The following is a 19,886-nucleotide window of genomic DNA, read 5'->3' as shown; positions in this document are numbered from 1 at the left end:
TGGAGAGCAGGGTGGCTGCGCTCTGACTAAAGGCGGTGCAGAGACTGCTGTACCACACTGATGTTGGCTGGAGGGAACCAGCATGCGCTGCTGAGGAGAGCTGGCGGATTAGGGTTGGACCGGCAGCTGTTCCTCATGAAGCTGGAGAGGCTGAGTACAGCAGGTCTCTCAGAGTTTTACTCTGCGGTGCTGAGGGCCTGGCAGGTGCTAAGGCCCACACGAGAAGGGGGTGTGGAGCCTGGGCAGTGGGTGTGGGAGGAGCCCATCTTCCACAACCCAGCCATCCCTTTGAGATCGGTTCAGTCGGCCACCCTGCAAAGGCAACTGATGGCAGGGGGTTTACAAAGGCTGGGTGACCTGAGACTGCTGGGAGAGGAGGGGTGGAAAACCCCGGAGGTCTTGGCGCAACAAACAGGAATAACTTCTCTTAGGCTGCTGGAGAGATTCCTGGAGGAGGTCCAGGAGGCACTGTCTGAGCCTGTAAGGGGGGTGTTTGAGAGGCCAAAGGGAGAGGGGCCACCAATGTTCCCGCCACTGCAGGTGACGGCAGAGACTGGAGACTGGCAAGGGGGTCTGGAGGACTTGTTAGATTTTAACACTCCGAGCCTGGGGGAGTTTGAGGGGGTGGGAGGTAAAGCCCTCTACAACATCTGCGTTAAGGTGAGGAGCATTAGAAGCCTAACAGGAGTGAAGGCACATCAGTGGCAGGGGGTATGTGGGGCGGAGAGTATGGTGGGTTTTAGATGGAGGGCGCTCTACAAACCCCCAGTACCAAAGAGGTCAGGGGACCTCCAGTGGAGGGTTCTTCATGGAGCCCTGGCCACTAACAGCTGGTTGGCACGGGTTGATCCGGGAATTGGGCAGGGGTGTCCTTTCTGTCAAATGGAAGAAACTGTAATTCATGTGTTTTCTGTGTGCACCAGGTTAATGCCATTAATGTCTCTGTTGGAATGTCTGTGTGACAGGTTGGGGGTGGTTTTTGCTGTTGGGATGTTTATAATGGGATACAGGTATTCGAGTAAGGAGAAAGAAAAATGTGTTTTGTTGAATTTTCTGTTTGCTCAGGCAAAGTTAGCTATTTGGCTAACAAGGAGGAACAGGGTCAAAGGTGGGGGGATAACATACCCTTTACTACTGTTTAATGGGATGGTCTCTGCGCGCCTTAGGGTTGAGTTTGAGTTCTATAAAATGATCAAATGTGTGGAGATGTTTGAGGAGATATGGTGTGTTGGGTGGGCTGTCTGTATTGCTGGGGAAGATGTTTTGGATATACGGTTGTAGGAGAGGGTTTTTGTGAATGGTGATTTGTATCATGTGGTAGATGGAAAGGTGAGTATGGTACATGTATGCAGTATAGGATATATTTTTATTAATTTTTTATTTTAGGAGTGGGGGGGTGAGTTTTAAATGAATTAAGAATGTTTCAATAAAGAAAGACCAAAAGTCAAAAAAGTCTCTCTCTCTCTCTCTCTCTCTCTCTCTCTCTCTCTCTCTCTCTCTCTCTCTCCCCCCTCTCTCTCTTAATTCAATTTCAATTAAATTCAATTTGCTTTATTGGCATGATGTAACAATGTACATATTGCCAAAGCTTATTTTGGATATTTACAATATAAAAATGAGAATCAAAATTGTCAATGGGACAACCAAGGGTCAAAATAACCATACATTAAACAACAACAATAAGCATACAGTAGAGGACATGTGCAGGTTGATTGGTCTGTCAGACACTGTCCCTCAACTTATGGCAGGCAGCAATGTAGTGCGCTGCCAACCCACAGCTCTCTGCGTCCTCCCCCAACAGGACGGGTAGCCTACTCTCATCAGAGAGGTCTTTGAAACCTTGAACAATGGTTTCAAATTTGGGGAAATGACACTCTCTAATTGTTTTATAGCAAATACAGCTCTGTCTCAGGTTCTGCTGTTGTGCAGCGGTTGCACAGCCTTTCCTCTACAGGGAGCCAGGTTTTCCTGTGTCTACCCTTCTCAATGGCAAGGCTGTGCTCACTACTTTGTCAAGGTTTTTCCAAGGTTTTGATCAGTAACCGTGGTCAAATAGTTAGCCACGGTGTACTGTCGATTTAGGGCCAGATAGCACTGCATTTTGCTTTGTGCTTGTGTTTCACAATAAGCAATGTAGTTTTGACTGTGTTGTACTTTGGTTTATCCTGATTGATTTGATGTTCTGGTCCTGAGGCTTCAGTGTGTTAGTAGAACAGGTTTGTGAACTCAGCCCCAGGACCAGCTAGATGAGGGGACTCTTTTCTTTGCTCAGCTCTTGGCATTGCAGGGCTTGGTAGTGATATGAGAGGGGGTCACTGTATTTTAGATGTTTCCGAAACTTAATTGCTCTTTTTTAAGTTTGTATTATTTGTGGATATTGGCCTATTTCTGCCCTGCATGCATTGTTTGTAGTTTTCCTCTGGACATGTAGGATAATCGTACAGAACTCTGCATGCAGGGTTTCAATGGGGTGTTTGTCCCATGTGATGAAATCTTGTCTTGCAAGTCAAATCAAATCAAATCAAATTTTATTTGTCACATACACATGGTTAGCAGATGTTAATGCGAGTGTAGCGAAATGCTTGTGCTTCTAGTTCCGACAATGCAGTGATAACCAACAAGTAATCTAACTAACAATTCCAAAACTACTGTCTTATACACAGTGTAAGGGGATAAGGAATATGTACATAAGGATATATGAATGAGTGATGGTACAGAGCAGCATACAGTAGATGGTATCGAGTACAGTATATACATATGAGATGAGTATGTAGACAAAGTAAACAAAGTGGCATAGTTAAAGTGGCTAGTGATACATGTATTACATAAGGATGCAGTCGATGATGTAGAGTACAGTATATACGTATGCATATGAGATGAATAATGTAGGGTAAGTAACATTATATAAGGTAGCATTGTTTAAAGTGGCTAGTGATATATTTACATCATTTCCAAGTGGACCCCACACCTCACTGCCATAAAGTGGACCCCACACCTCACTGCCATAAAGTGGACCCCACACCTCACTGCCATAAAGTGGACCCCACACCTCGCTGCCATAAAGTGGACCCCATACCTCACTGCCATAAAGTGGACCCCACACCTCACTGCCATAAAGTGGACCCCACACCTCGCTGCCATAAAGTGGACCCCACACCTCACTGCCATAAAGTGGACCCCACACCTCACTGCCATAAAGTGGACCCCACACCTCACTGCCATAAAGTGGACCCCACACCTCACTGCCATAAAGTGGACCCCACACCTCACTGCCATAAAGTGGACCCCACACCTCACTGCCATAAAGTGGACCCCACACCTCGCTGCCATAAAGTGGACCCCACACCTCGCTGCCATAAAGTGGACCCCACACCTCACTGCCATAAAGTGGACCCCACACCTCACTGCCATAAAATGGACCCCACACCTCACTGCCATAAAGTGGACCCCACACCTCGCTGCCATAAAGTGGACCCCACACCTCGCTGCCATAAAGTGGACCCCTCACCTCACTGCCATAAAGTGGACCCCACACCTCACTGCCATAAAGTGGACCCCTCACCTCACTGCCATAAAGTGCAATTGGTTCAATGACATATTACATTCGTTTTAGACAAATGTTAATAGGTATTTCAAATTGAATTAGCTTTTTAATGGCATAGAATGCCCTGCGTGCTTTCTCTCTCAGTTCATTCACTGCCTCATTAAGGTGTCCAGTTGAGCTTATTTTTAAACCTAAGTAATTGTAGTGTGTGCAGTACTCTATATATTTTGTAGCAATTAGACTTTGGTCTTATTCCCTGAGATCTGGATCTTCTCTGCAAAATCATTATTTTAGTCTTTTTGTGGTTTACTGCCAGGGCCCAGGTCTTACAGTACTGCTCTAGCAGGTCCAGGCTCTGCTGTAGGCCATGTGCTGTGGGGGTTTACTGCCAGGGCCCAGGTCTTACAGTACTGCTCTAGCTTGTCTAGGCTCTGCTGTAGGCCATGTGCTGTGAGTGACAGCAGGCACATGTCATCTGCAAAGAGTAGGCATTTAACTTCTGAATTGTGGAGACTAACACCAGGGGCTGAGGATTTTTAGAGAATAGTGGCCAATTCGTTGATGTAAATATTGAAGAGTGTAGGGCTCAGATTGCAACCCTGACGAAGGCATTATAGGGTATTATTTTGGTGGACATGTTTATCTATCAGGGTGTGTAGGTTGTAAATATGATCAGTTGTGCGATGTTTTGGTATAAATCCAATTTGGCTTTTACTCAAGACATTGTGCTTATTAAGGAAGTTTAGAACTCTTACATTTATAATACTACAGAAAACCTTCCCCTGGTTACTGTTCACACAAATGCCTCTGTAATTGTTAGGGTCAAATTTGTCTCAGTTTTTAAAGATTGGGGTTATGAGTCCTTGATTCCAGATGTCAGGGAAATAACCTACAGTTTTATTATAGCCAATTCAAATTTTGCACTAGTGAGTTTGAGCATCTCATTTAGGATGCCATCAGGTCCGCATGTTTTTTTTTTTTACATTTAAGAGTCTGAAGTTTCTTATAGAGCTCCTGGTCAGTAATTGGGGAGTCCAATGGATTTTGATAGTCCTTTATAGCTTTTTCAAATCCATTGAACAGTAATGAAGGCGTAATTCACCATTATTTGGGTCTCTGTGCTTTTGGTTTGACAGTGTTCTATGTTTTTTCCTTATAATTTTACAATCTGCATCGAAACAGTTGTCATCTGTGATTTTAAAAAAATAATCAATTTCAAATGTGCTTCTTTTGCCGTTAGTCTGAATATGTAGTTGATGTTTTGTACTGCCAGATTGATGCCTTCTTCACTGTGAGTGAATGTGGTATCCAGAATGTGGTATCCAGAATGTGGTATCCAGAATGTGGTATCCAGAATGTGGTATCCAGAATGTGGTATACAAAGAGTGTTTGTATATGTTGGTTACTGGTTGCTTTCTGGTATTCTTCTGTACTGTTTTGGGCCCATCTGTATGAATGTCTGATGTGGTACAGCTGACTGGGCTGTGAATGTCTGATGTGGTACAGCTGACTGGGCTGTGAATGTCTGATGTGGTACAGCTGACTGGGCTGTGAATGTCTGATGTGGTACAGCTGACTGGGCTGTGAATGTCTGATGTGGTACAGCTGACTGGGCTGTGAATGTCTGATGTGGTACAGCTGACTGGGCTGTGAATGTCTGATGTGGTATAGCTGACTGGGCTGTGAATGTCTGATGTGGTACAGCTGACTGGGCTGTGAATGTCTGATGTGGTACAGCTGACTGGGCTGTGAATGTCTGATGTGGTATAGCTGACTGGGCTGTGAATGTCTGATGTGGTATAGCTGACTGGGCTGTGAATGTCTGATGTGGTATAGCTGACTGGGCTGTGAATGTCTGATGTGGTACAGCTGACTGGGCTGTGAATGTCTGATGTGGTACAGCTGACTGGGCTGTGAATGTCTGATGTGGTACAGCTGACTGGGCTGTGAATGTCTGATGTGGTATAGCTGACTGGGCTGTGAATGTCTGATGTGGTATAGCTGACTGGGCTGTGAATGTCTGATGTGGTACAGCTGACTGGGCTGTGAATGTCTGATGTGGTATAGCTGACTGGGCTGTGAATGTCTGATGTGGTATAGCTGACTGGGCTGTGAATGTCTGATGTGGTACAGCTGACTGGGCTGTGCATGTCTGATGTGGTATAGCTGACTGGGCTGTGAATGTCTGATGTGGTATAGCTGACTGGGCTGTGAATGTCTGATGTGGTACAGCTGACTGGGCTGTGAATGTCTGATGTGGTACAGCTGACTGGGCTGTGAATGTCTGATGTGGTACAGCTGACTGGGCTGTGAATGTCTGATGTGGTACAGCTGACTGGGCTGTGAATGTCTGATGTGGTATAGCTGACTGGGCTGTGAATGTCTGATGTGGTATAGCTGACTGGGCTGTGAATGTCTGATGTGGTATAGCTGACTGGGCTGTGAATGTCTGATGTGGTATAGCTGACTGGGCTGTGAATGTCTGATGTGGTATAGCTGACTGGGCTGTGAATGTCTGATGTGGTACAGCTGACTGGGCTGTGAATGTCTGATGTGGTACAGCTGACTGGGCTGTGAATGTCTGATGTGGTACAGCTGACTGGGCTGTGAATGTCTGATGTGGTATAGCTGACTGGGCTGTGAATGTCTGATGTGGTATAGCTGACTGGGCTGTGAATGTCTGATGTGGTACAGCTGACTGGGCTGTGAATGTCTGATGTGGTATAGCTGACTGGGCTGTGAATGTCTGATGTGGTATAGCTGACTGGGCTGTGAATGTCTGATGTGGTACAGCTGACTGGGCTGTGAATGTCTGATGTGGTATAGCTGACTGGGCTGTGAATGTCTGATGTGGTATAGCTGACTGGGCTGTGAATGTCTGATGTGGTACAGCTGACTGGGCTGTGAATGTCTGATGTGGTACAGCTGACTGGGCTGTGAATGTCTGATGTGGTACAGCTGACTGGGCTGTGAATGTCTGATGTGGTACAGCTGACTGGGCTGTGAATGTCTGATGTGGTATAGCTGACTGGGCTGTGAATGTCTGATGTGGTATAGCTGACTGGGCTGTGAATGTCTGATGTGGTATAGCTGACTGGGCTGTGAATGTCTGATGTGGTATAGCTGACTGGGCTGTGAATGTCTGATGTGGTATAGCTGACTGGGCTGTGAATGTCTGATGTGGTACAGCTGACTGGGCTGTGAATGTCTGATGTGGTACAGCAGCTGTGAATGTCTGATGTGGTACAGCTGACTGGGCTGTGAATGTCTGATGTGGTACAGCTGACTGGGCTGTGAATGTCTGATGTGGTACAGCTGACTGGGCTGTGAATGTCTGATGTGGTACAGCTGACTGGGCTGTGAATGTCTGATGTGGTACAGCTGACTGGGCTGTGAATGTCTGATGTGGTATAGCTGACTGGGCTGTGAATGTCTGATGTGGTACAGCTGACTGGGCTGTGAATGTCTGATGTGGTATAGCTGACTGGGCTGTGAATGTCTGATGTGGTATAGCTGACTGGGCTGTGAATGTCTGATGTGGTATAGCTGACTGGGCTGTGAATGTCTGATGTGGTATAGCTGACTGGGCTGTGAATGTCTGATGTGGTATAGCTGACTGGGCTGTGAATGTCTGATGTGGTATAGCTGACTGGGCTGTGAATGTCTGATGTGGTATAGCTGACTGGGCTGTGAATGTCTGATGTGGTATAGCTGACTGGGCTGTGAATGTCTGATGTGGTACAGCTGACTGGGCTGTGAATGTCTGATGTGGTATAGCTGACTGGGCTGTGAATGTCTGATGTGGTATAGCTGACTGGGCTGTGAATGTCTGATGTGGTATAGCTGACTGGGCTGTGAATGTCTGATGTGGTACAGCTGACTGGGCTGTGAATGTCTGATGTGGTACAGCTGACTGGGCTGTGAATGTCTGATGTGGTATAGCTGACTGGGCTGTGAATGTCTGATGTGGTACAGCTGACTGGGCTGTGAATGTCTGATGTGGTACAGCTGACTGGGCTGTGAATGTCTGATGTGGTACAGCTGACTGGGCTGTGAATGTCTGATGTGGTACAGCTGACTGGGCTGTGAATGTCTGATGTGGTACAGCTGACTGGGCTGTGAATGTCTGATGTGGTGACTGGGCTGTGAATGTCTGATGTGGTATAGCTGACTGGGCTGTGAATGTCTGATGTGGTATAGCTGACTGGGCTGTGAATGTCTGATGTGGTATAGCTGACTGGGCTGTGAATGTCTGATGTGGTATAGCTGACTGGGCTGTGAATGTCTGATGTGGTACAGCTGACTGGGCTGTGAATGTCTGATGTGGTACAGCTGACTGGGCTGTGAATGTCTGATGTGGTACAGCTGACTGGGCTGTGAATGTCTGATGTGGTATAGCTGACTGGGCTGTGAATGTCTGATGTGGTATAGCTGACTGGGCTGTGAATGTCTGATGTGGTACAGCTGACTGGGCTGTGAATGTCTGATGTGGTATAGCTGACTGGGCTGTGAATGTCTGATGTGGTATAGCTGACTGGGCTGTGAATGTCTGATGTGGTACAGCTGACTGGGCTGTGAATGTCTGATGTGGTACAGCTGACTGGGCTGTGAATGTCTGATGTGGTACAGCTGACTGGGCTGTGAATGTCTGATGTGGTACAGCTGACTGGGCTGTGAATGTCTGATGTGGTATAGCTGACTGGGCTGTGAATGTCTGATGTGGTATAGCTGACTGGGCTGTGAATGTCTGATGTGGTATAGCTGACTGGGCTGTGAATGTCTGATGTATAGGTATATGCTGACTGGGCTGTGAATGTCTGATGTGGTACAGCTGACTGGGCTGTGAATGTCTGATGTGGATACAGCTGACTGGGCTGTGAATGTCTGATGTGGTATAGCTGACTGGGCTGTGAATGTCTGATGTGGTATAGCTGACTGGGCTGTGAATGTCTGATGTGGTATAGCTGACTGGGCTGTGAATGTCTGATGTGGTATAGCTGACTGGGCTGTGAATGTCTGATGTGGTATAGCTGACTGGGCTGTGAATGTCTGATGTGGTATAGCTGACTGGGCTGTGAATGTCTGATGTGGTACAGCTGACTGGGCTGTGAATGTCTGATGTGGTACAGCTGACTGGGCTGTGAATGTCTGATGTGGTACAGCTGACTGGGCTGTGAATGTCTGATGTGGTATAGCTGACTGGGCTGTGAATGTCTGATGTGGTATAGCTGACTGGGCTGTGAATGTCTGATGTGGTATAGCTGACTGGGCTGTGAATGTCTGATGTGGTATAGCTGACTGGGCTGTGAATGTCTGATGTGGTATAGCTGACTGGGCTGTGAATGTCTGATGTGGTACAGCTGACTGGGCTGTGAATGTCTGATGTGGTACAGCTGACTGGGCTGTGAATGTCTGATGGTACAGCTGACTGGGCTGTGAATGTCTGATGTGTACAGCTGACTGGGCTGTGAATGTCTGATGTGGTACAGCTGACTGGGCTGTGAATGTCTGATGTGGTATAGCTGACTGGGCTGTGAATGTCTGATGTGGTATAGCTGACTGGGCTGTGAATGTCTGATGTGGTATAGCTGACTGGGCTGTGAATGTCTGATGTGGTATAGCTGACTGGGCTGTGAATGTCTGATGTGGTATAGCTGACTGGGCTGTGAATGTCTGATGTGGTATAGCTGACTGGGCTGTGAATGTCTGATGTGGTATAGCTGACTGGGCTGTGAATGTCTGATGTGGTATAGCTGACTGGGCTGTGAATGTCTGATGTGGTATAGCTGACTGGGCTGTGAATGTCTGATGTGGTATAGCTGACTGGGCTGTGAATGTCTGATGTGGTACAGCTGACTGGGCTGTGAATGTCTGATGTGGTATAGCTGACTGGGCTGTGAATGTCTGATGTGGTATAGCTGACTGGGCTGTGAATGTCTGATGTGGTATAGCTGACTGGGCTGTGAATGTCTGATGTGGTACAGCTGACTGGGCTGTGAATGTCTGATGTGGTACAGCTGACTGGGCTGTGAATGTCTGATGTGGTATAGCTGACTGGGCTGTGAATGTCTGATGTGGTATAGCTGACTGGGCTGTGAATGTCTGATGTGGTATAGCTGACTGGGCTGTGAATGTCTGATGTGGTACAGCTGACTGGGCTGTGAATGTCTGATGTGGTACAGCTGACTGGGCTGTGAATGTCTGATGTGGTACAGCTGACTGGGCTGTGAATGTCTGATGTGGTACAGCTGACTGGGCTGTGAATGTCTGATGTGGTATAGCTGACTGGGCTGTGAATGTCTGATGTGGTATAGCTGACTGGGCTGTGAATGTCTGATGTGGTATAGCTGACTGGGCTGTGAATGTCTGATGTGGTATAGCTGACTGGGCTGTGAATGTCTGATGTGGTACAGCTGACTGGGCTGTGAATGTCTGATGTGGTATAGCTGACTGGGCTGTGAATGTCTGATGTGGTATAGCTGACTGGGCTGTGAATGTCTGATGTGGTACAGCTGACTGGGCTGTGAATGTCTGATGTGGTATAGCTGACTGGGCTGTGAATGTCTGATGTGGTATAGCTGACTGGGCTGTGAATGTCTGATGTGGTACAGCTGACTGGGCTGTGAATGTCTGATGTGGTACAGCTGACTGGGCTGTGAATGTCTGATGTGGTACAGCTGACTGGGCTGTGAATGTCTGATGTGGTATAGCTGACTGGGCTGTGAATGTCTGATGTGGTATAGCTGACTGGGCTGTGAATGTGTGGTACAGCTGACTGGGCTGTGAATGTCTGATGTGGTACAGCTGACTGGGCTGTGAATGTCTGATGTGGTACAGCTGACTGGGCTGTGAATGTCTGATGTGGTACAGCTGACTGGGCTGTGAATGTCTGATGTGGTATAGCTGACTGGGCTGTGAATGTCTGATGTGGTATAGCTGACTGGGCTGTGAATGTCTGATGTGGTATAGCTGACTGGGCTGTGAATGTCTGATGTGGTACAGCTGACTGGGCTGTGAATGTCTGATGTGGTATAGCTGACTGGGCTGTGAATGTCTGATGTGGTACAGCTGACTGGGCTGTGAATGTCTGATGTGGTATGACTGGGCTGAATGTCTGATGGGTATAGCTGACTGGGCTGTGAATGTCTGATGTGGTATAGCTGACTGGGCTGTGAATGTCTGATGTGGTACAGCTGACTGGGCTGTGAATGTCTGATGTGGTATAGCTGACTGGGCTGTGAATGTCTGATGTGGTATAGCTGACTGGGCTGTGAATGTCTGATGTGGTACAGCTGACTGGGCTGTGAATGTCTGATGTGGTATAGCTGACTGGGCTGTGAATGTCTGATGTGGTATAGCTGACTGGGCTGTGAATGTCTGATGTGGTATAGCTGACTGGGCTGTGAATGTCTGATGTGGTATAGCTGACTGGGCTGTGAATGTCTGATGTGGTATAGCTGACTGGGCTGTGAATGTCTGATGTGGTATAGCTGACTGGGCTGTGAATGTCTGATGTGGTATAGCTGACTGGGCTGTGAATGTCTGATGTGGTATAGCTGACTGGGCTGTGAATGTCTGATGTGGTACAGCTGACTGGGCTGTGAATGTCTGATGTGGTACAGCTGACTGGGCTGTGAATGTCTGATGTGGTATAGCTGACTGGGCTGTGAATGTCTGGTTGTTTCCATGTCTGTTCTTTTCAGAAACAACGTAACATGGCTGTGATCAGACAGAGGTGATAGTGGCTTGACAGTGAATGAGCTGAGAGAGAAAGGGTCAATGTCTGTGATCATATAGTCTACTGTACTGTGGCCAAGAGGTGAGCAGTAGGTGAATCTCCCCAAAGAGTCCCCCTGTAAACCTACCATTGACACTAGTACAGACCCAGTCTTCTACAGAGCTGCAACAGATCCCTTCCGTTGTTGTTGATGTTGCTGTCACTATTGTTTCTATGGGGGAGATGAAGACAGTTACAGTAGAAACAGTATGGCCTGTAATAAAGCTGTCCCCTTGTGTGCTCGTTAGATCAGGTAGTGTTCCTGTGCTCGCATTTGTGTCCCCACATTTGTGTCCCCACATGTGTCACTCGCTCTCTAAGGCTGCCATTATGACTCAATTAATAATTCAGTCATTAGCAGTCATTCTGGACATATCTGTTGAAAGGGGCAATCTGCAGTTCGAGCAATAACAAAGAGCTGAGGGATGGGGCTGGAGAAATGTAACCACTCGCAAATTCATAGACAGAACCATGGATGTAAGGACTGACCATCCATGAGAGAGAGAGAGAGAGAGAGAGAGAGAGAGAGAGAGAGAGAGAGAGAGAGAGAGAGAGAGAGAGAGAGAGAGAGAGAGAGAGAGAGAGAGAGAGAGAGAGAGAGAGAGAGAGAGAGAGAGAGAGAGAGAGAGTCAGAGAGAGAGTCAGAGAGAGAATGCACCTGCACGAGACAAAAAACACATATACTTCTCCCCTGGGGGCTGTGATGTGTGATCAGAACTGTGATTACTATAGATGGAAGCCATGTGATTCCTCAATGGCTTTTGTTCTACAATGAAATTACATGTGATCAGAGCCTTGTGTGATGTGATGTCATCCACGTTGCCTTTCAGTTGCCGATCTGCACTGAGCGTGTGTGTTTCGGGTCTATCATGACACCAAGTCAGGGGAGCCGCAAGCCAGATGAGTCTCGGACCAAAGAAGAGCTGCTGCCGCTGGCTACTGACTTCATAGACCAGTACTACACCTCCATCAAAAGGCAGGAGAGTTGCACTAACACTGACCCTATACTTCAGTTATTTTACATGTACTTGCATGCGTCCCTCATTGCCAGCATCCTCAACAGTAGTACAAAAGTCATTTGATTGTCCTCATATATACATATGATGTAAATAGTACTCTAAAAATATGTTACTTTAAAGTACCTCTTTCTCTGTGACACTCATGCCTGGGTGCCCATAATGTTTTTTTTTTATAACAAATAAAATGTATTTTATTGAGGGAAAGGTTTGGAAACGGCTCATAATAATGTCCGGAACGGAGCCAAAGGAATGGCATCAAACACCTGGAAACCATGTGTTTAATGTATTTGATAATGTTCTACTGATTCCGCTCCAGTCGTTACCACGAGCCCGTCCTCCCCATTTAAGGTACCACCAGCCTCCTGTGGCTCACACATGCATATATATTCCTATACATTCAGGAAGAGCACAGCCTCCATATAATTCATTTCACAATAATAATATATAGCTCTTTTTACTTGCACACAATATACTGTAGCTTGGTCACCCCAGCCCCAGGGGTCCACCGCGCTGCAGCCTCCCAACCCAACACAACACCACGCTTCAGGAACTTTGTGAAACATTCTTTACTGGCTTTGGGTGTACTAGGGCCAGAATGACAATCCACAGGACGGTGGACCCCCGGGGCCAGGGGACAGAGCAGCCCAGCAGCTAAGAATAGCCTAAAGAGGTTTAGAGAATGTTTTTGACGCAAAACGGACTCTAAATGCAATTGCTCTGACATGACCCTTGTGTTACCCCCGGCTCTGTCCTCCTGCCTGTGTATACTGTAACAGGTTTGGCTCGAAGGCCCACCTTGACCGGCTCGAGGAGGCGACTAAGGAGATAGAGGGTTCTGGAATGTACCAGCTGAAGGACACAGAGTTGATCTACGGAGCCAAACACGCCTGGAGGAACGCTTCCCGCTGTGTAGGACGTATCCAGTGGTCCAAACTACAGGTCAGTAACAGCACTGTGTAGGACGTATCCAGTGGTCTAAACTACAGGTCAGTAACAACACTGTGTAGGACGTATCCAGTGGTCCAAACTACAGGTCAGTAACAACACTGTGTAGGACGTATCCAGTGGTCTAAACTACAGGTCAGTAACAACACTGTGTAGGACGTATCCAGTGGTCTAAACTACAGGTCAGTAACAACACTGTGTAGGACGTATCCAGTGGTCTAAACTACAGGTCAGTAACAACACTGTGTAGGACGCATCCAGTGGTCTAAACTACAGGTCAGTAACAACACTGTGGAGGACGCATCCAGTGGTCTAAACTACAGGTCAGTAACAACACTGTGTAGGACGCATCCAGTGGTCTAAACTACAGGTCAGTAACAACACTGTGTAGGACGCATCCAGTGGTCTAAACTACAGGTCAGTAACAACACTGTGTAGGACGCATCCAGTGGTCTAAACTACAGGTCAGTAACAACACTGTGTAGGACGCATCCAGTGGTCTAAACTACAGGTCAGTAACAACACTGTGTAGGACGCATCCAGTGGTCTAAACTACAGGTCAGTAACAACACTGTGTAGGACGCATCCAGTGGTCTAAACTACAGGTCAGTAACAACACTGTGTAGGACGCATCCAGTGGTCTAAACTACAGGTCAGTAACAACACTGTGTAGGACGCATCCAGTGGTCTAAACTACAGGTCAGTAACAACACTGTGTAGGACGCATCCAGTGGTCTAAACTACAGGTCAGTAACAACACTGTGTAGGACGCATCCAGTGGTCTAAACTACAGGTCAGTAACAACACTGTGTAGGACGTATCCAGTGGTCTAAACTACAGGTCAGTAACAACACTGTGTAGGACGCATCCAGTGGTCTAAACTACAGGTCAGTAACAACACTGTGTAGGACGTATCCAGTGGTCTAAACTACAGGTCAGTAACAACACTGTGTAGGACGCATCCAGTGGTCTAAACTACAGGTCAGTAACAACACTGTGTAGGACGCATCCAGTGGTCTAAACTACAGGTCAGTAACAACACTGTGTAGGACGCATCCAGTGGTCTAAACTACAGGTCAGTAACAACACTCTGTAGGACGTATCCAGTGGTCTAAACTACAGGTCAGTAACAACACTGTGTAGGACGCATCCAGTGGTCTAAACTACAGGTCAGTAACAACACTGTGTAGGACGCATCCAGTGGTCTAAACTACAGGTCAGTAACAACACTGTGTAGGACGCATCCAGTGGTCTAAACTACAGGTCAGTAACAACACTCTGTAGGACGTATCCAGTGGTCTAAACTACAGGTCAGTAACAACACTGTGTAGGACGCATCCAGTGGTCTAAACTACAGGTCAGTAACAACACTGTGTAGGACGCATCCAGTGGTCTAAACTACAGGTCAGTAACAACACTGTGTAGGACGCATCCAGTGGTCTAAACTACAGGTCAGTAACAACACTGTGTAGGACGCATCCAGTGGTCTAAACTACAGGTCAGTAACAACACTGTGTAGGACGCATCCAGTGGTCTAAACTACAGGTCAGTAACAACACTGTGTAGGACGCATCCAGTGGTCTAAACTACAGGTCAGTAACAACACTGTGTAGGACGCATCCAGTGGTCTAAACTACAGGTCAGTAACAACACTGTGTAGGACGCATCCAGTGGTCTAAACTACAGGTCAGTAACAACACTGTGTAGGATGCATCCAGTGGTCTAAACTACAGGTCAGTAAACAACACTGTGGAGGACGCATCCAGTGGTCTAAACTACAGGTCAGTAACTACACTGTGTAGGATGCATCCAGTGGTCTAAACTACAGGTCAGTAACAACACTGTGGAGGACGCATCCAGTGGTCTAAACTACAGGTCAGTAACAACACTGTGTAGGATGCATCCAGTGGTCTAAACTACAGGTCAGTAACAACACTGTGGAGGATGCATCCAGTGGTCCAAACTACAGGTCAGTAACAGCACTGTGTAGGATGCATCCAGTGGTCCAAACTACAGGTCAGTAACAACACTGTGTAGGACGTATCCAGTGGTCTAAACTAGAGGTCAGTAACAACACTGTGTAGGACGTATCCAGTGGTCTAAACTACAGGTCAGTAACAACACTGTGTAGGATGCATCCAGTGGTCTAAACTACAGGTCAGTAACAACACTGTGTAGGACGTATCCAGTGGTCTAAACTACAGGTCAGTAACAACACTGTGTAGGATGCATCCAGTGGTCCAAACTACAGGTCAGTAACAGCACTGTAAGCTGTATATACTGTAGGGAGAACAAGTATTTGATACACTGCCGATTTTGCAGGTTTTCCTACTTACAAAGCATGTAGAGGTCTGTCATTTTTATCATAGGTACAGTTAAACAGTGAGAGACGGAATCTAAAACAAAAATCCAGAAAATCACATTGTACGATTTTTAAGTAATTAATTTGCATTTTATTGCATGACATAAGTATTTGATCACTTACCAACCAGTTTTGCATTGTAAGGTATACTGCAGTTAGAGCTAGGGACATAAGCATTTCGCTACACCTGCGATAACATCTGCAAAATATGTGTACGAGACCGATACAATTCGATTAGATTTTGTCCAAACTAAAGCTAATATGCCACCAGTTATGAAGAAACATCTAAAATCCACTGGAATGGAGGTATATAACACCCCCCCCCCTCTCATCATGATCTGTGTAATATGTCAATACATGTGACTAATTTGCACCGATCGGGTAAAGCACTGAATAGAAGGAAAGGTCAACTTTGAAAAATAAATGCATTGCAGAGGGATGTATTCCACCATTTTATTTCAATAACTTATTGTCTTTTATGTCTATATACACCCTGACGGAGGCAGGGCAGACATCCCAAAGGTTAGGAGTAAAACGATCAAATATAGGCTGAGGATGAAAGAAGTGATATCTAAGGTGAATCACACTGTAATGGAAAATAGAGTGATGCCACTTTCATTTATTTGCCTGACCATATAGCGTTAACAAGAAATGACAACATGCTTTTACTGAGGTCCTTGGATCCTTAAATATGTGTTGAATTTTAGTTGTTTCATGTGTGGTGACGTGATGAAGAACTTCAGGATGAAAGATTTGCTCTCAATAAAACTGTGGTAGCGTTCTAAATATTTGAGTAACATTCTTTAAATACATGTTTTTGTAACAGGTATTCGATGCCAGGGACTGCACAACGGCTCACGGAATGTACAATTACATCTGCAACCACATCAAGTATGCCACTAATAAAGGAAACCTGAGGTGAGTTGGTAGTGCACATTTAGACAAATAAAAAAGACCTAGCTAGATAAAAGAAAGCCAACCTGTTCCTTTAAAAATTGCAGTTCATTTTCTCAAATTGTGTTTGTTCGTTTCCCTGTCCCTTTTCTCAGTGTTGTCTTTCTGTCTCTTTTCTGTCTCCTCTCCTCTCTATGTTCTGCTGGTCTGTCATTCACTTCCCTTTAGTTCAGTTTCTCCATCTGGATCTCTCTGTTTTCTATTTCCCTCCCTGCGTTTATTTTTCCGTCACCTTGAACCTCAGTTAATCTCTTCATCTCTCACTCTCCCTCTCCATCTCTTCCTCTCCATCTCTCCCTCTCCATCTCTCCCTCTCCATCTCTCCCTCTCCATCTCTTCCCTTCCATCTCTCCCTCTCCATCTCTTCCTCTCCATCTCTCCCTCTCCATCTCTCCCTCTCCATCTCTCCCTCTCCATCTCTTCCTCTCCATCTCTCCCTCTCCATCTCTTCCTCTCCATCTCTTCCTCTCCATCTCTTCCTCTCCACCTCTCCCTCTCCATCTCTCCCCCTCTCCATCTCTTCCTCTCCACCTCTCCCTCTCCATCTCTTCCTCTCCATCTCTCCCTCTCCATCTCTCCCTCTCCATCTCTCCCTCTCCATCTCTCCCTCTCCATCTCTCCCTCTCCATCTCTCCCTCTCCATCTCTTCCTCTCCACCTCTCCCTCTCCATCTCTTCCTCTCCACCTCTCCCTCTCCATCTCTTCCTCTCCCTCTCCTCTCCATCTCTCCCTCTCCACCTCTCCCTCTCCACCTCTCCCTCTCCACCTCTCCCTCTCCACCTCTCCTCTCCATCTCTCCCTCTCCATCTCTCCCTCTCCATCTCTCCCTCTCCATCTCTTCCTCTCCACCTCTCTCCCTCTCCACCTCTCCCTCTCCATCTCTCCCTCTCCATCTCTCCCTCTCCATCTCTTCCTCTCCATCTCTTCCTCTCCATCTCTTCCTCTCCATCTCTTCCTCTCCATCTCTCCCTCTCCATCTCTTCCTCTCCATCTCTCCCTCTCCATCTCTTCCTCTCCATCTCTCCCTCTCCATCTCTCCCTCTCCATCTCTCCCTCTCCATCTCTTCCTCTCCATCTCTCCCTCTCCATCTCTTCCTCTCCATCTCTTCCTCTCCATCTCTTCCTCTCCATCTCTTCCTCTCCATCTCTTCCTCTCCATCTCTTCCTCTCCATCTCTTCCTCTCCATCTCTTCCTCTCCATCTCTCCCTCTCCATCTCTTCCTCTCCACCTCTCCCTCTCCACCTCTCCCTCTCCACCTCTCCCTCTCCATCTCTCCCTCTCCATCTCTCCACCTCTCCCTCTCCACCTCTCCCTCTCCACCTCTCCCTCTCCATCTCTCCCTCTCCATCTCTCCCTCTCCCTCTCCATCTCTCCCTCTCCATCTCTTCCTCTCCATCTCTCCCTCTCCATCTCTCCATCTCTCCCTCTCCATCTCCATCTCTCCATCTCTCTCTCCTCTCCATCTCTCCCTCTCCATCTCTCCCTCTCCACCTCTCCCTCTCCATCTCTTCCTCTCCACCTCTCCTCTCCATCTCTTCCTCTCCACCTCTCCCACCTCTCCATCTCTCTCCCTCTCCATCTCTCTCCCTCTCCACCTCTTCCTCTCCATCTCTTCCTCTCCATCTCTCCCTCTCCATCTCTCCTCTCTTCCTCTCCTCTCCATCTCTCCCTCTCCATCTCTCCCTCTCCATCTCTTCCTCTCCATCTCTTCCTCTCCATCTCTCCCTCTCCATCTCTTCCTCTCCATCTCTTCCTCTCCATCTCTCCCTCTCCATCTCTTCCTCTCCATCTCTCCCTCTCCATCTCTCCCTCTCCATCTCTTCCTCTCCATCTCTTCCTCTCCATCTCTCCTCTCCATCTCTCCCTCTCCATCTCTCCCTCTCCATCTCTTCCTCTCCATCTCTCCCTCTCCATCTCTTCCTCTCCATCTCTCCCTCTCCATCTCTCCCTCTCCATCTCTCCCTCTCCATCTCTTCCTCTCCATCTCTCCCTCTCCATCTCTTCCTCTCCATCTCTTCTCCACCTCTCCCTCATCTCTTCCTCTCCACCTCTTCCTCTCCATCTCTCCCTCTCCATCTCTCCCTCTCCATCTCTCCTCTCCATCTCTCCACTCCATCTCCCTCTCCACCTCTCCCTCTCCACCTCTCCTCTCCATCTCTCCCCTCTCCATCTCTCCTCTCCATCTCTCCACCTCCATCCCCTCTCCATCTCTCCCTCTCCATCTCTCCCATCTCTCCATCTCTCCCTCTCCATCTCTCCCTCTCCCACCTCCACCTCTCCATCTCTCCTCCCATCTCTCCCCTCCTTCCTCTCCATCTCTCCCTCTCCATCTCTCCCTCTCCATCTCTCCCTCTCCATCTCTCTCCTCTCCATCTCTCCTCTCCATCTCTCCTCTCCATCTCTCCCTCTCCATCTCTCCCACCTCTCCCTCTCCATCTCTCCCTCTCCATCTCTTCCTCTCCATCTCTCCCTCTCCATCTCTCCACCTCTCCCTCTCCATCTCTTCCTCTCCATCTCTCCCTCTCCATCTCTCCCTCTCTCTCCCTCTCCATCTCTCCCTCTCCATCTCTTCCTCTCCATCTCTCCCTCTCCATCTCTCCCTCTCCATCTCTCCATCTCTCCCTCTCCATCTCTCCCTCTCCATCTCTTCCTCTCCATCTCTCCCTCTCCATCTCTCCCTCTCCATCTCTTCCTCTCCATCTCCCCTCTCCATCTCTCCCTCTCCATCTCTCCCTCTCCACCTCTCCCTCTCCATCTCTCCCTCTCCATCTCTTCCTCTCCATCTCTCCCTCTCCATCTCTCCACCTCTCTCCCTCTCCATCTCTCCCTCTCCATCTCTCCCTCTCCATCTCTCCCTCTCCATCTCTCATCTCCACCTCTCCTCCATCTCTCCTCTCCATCTCTCCCTCTCCATCTCTCTCACCTCTCCATCCTCTCCCATCTCTCCTCTCCATCTCTTCCTCTCCATCTCTCTCCCTCTCCATCTCTCCCTCTCCCCTCTCTATCCTCTCCACCTCTTCTCCATCTTTTCTCTCTCCTCTCCATCTCTCCCTCTCCTCTCTCTTCCTCTCCATCTCTCCCTCTCCCATCTCTTCCTCTCCATCTCTCCCTCTCCATCTCTCCCTCTCCTCTCTTCCTCTCCATCTCTCCCTCTCCATCTCTCCCTCTCCATCTCTTCCTCTCCATCTCTTCCTCTCCCTCTCTTCCTCTCCATCTCTCCCTCTCCATCTCTTCCTCTCCATCTCATCTCCATCTCTCCCTCTCCATCTCTTCCTCTCCATGTC

The 19,886-nt window shown here is 47.8% G+C and overlaps 1 protein-coding gene across 1 annotated transcript in view; it reads left to right on the top strand.

The window, feature by feature from the left end:
- The window catches only part of LOC118357968 (nitric oxide synthase, brain-like), a 184,878-nt gene that overhangs the window by 54,298 nt on the left and 110,694 nt on the right, over positions 1-19,886 (top strand). Inside the window, exons 5-7 of the mRNA XM_052479218.1 lie at positions 12,152-12,297; positions 13,117-13,279; positions 16,474-16,565. Of these exons, the coding sequence (XP_052335178.1) occupies positions 12,152-12,297; positions 13,117-13,279; positions 16,474-16,565 (401 nt within the window). The remainder of the gene's footprint in view (positions 1-12,151; positions 12,298-13,116; positions 13,280-16,473; positions 16,566-19,886) is intronic.

Source organism: Oncorhynchus keta, chromosome 25 (assembly GCF_023373465.1).
Source record: "Oncorhynchus keta strain PuntledgeMale-10-30-2019 chromosome 25, Oket_V2, whole genome shotgun sequence".
Classification (NCBI taxonomy): Eukaryota; Metazoa; Chordata; class Actinopteri; order Salmoniformes; family Salmonidae; genus Oncorhynchus; species Oncorhynchus keta.
The sequence above is the reverse complement of the archived record's forward strand: the minus strand, read 5'-3'. Positions and strand labels throughout refer to the sequence as shown.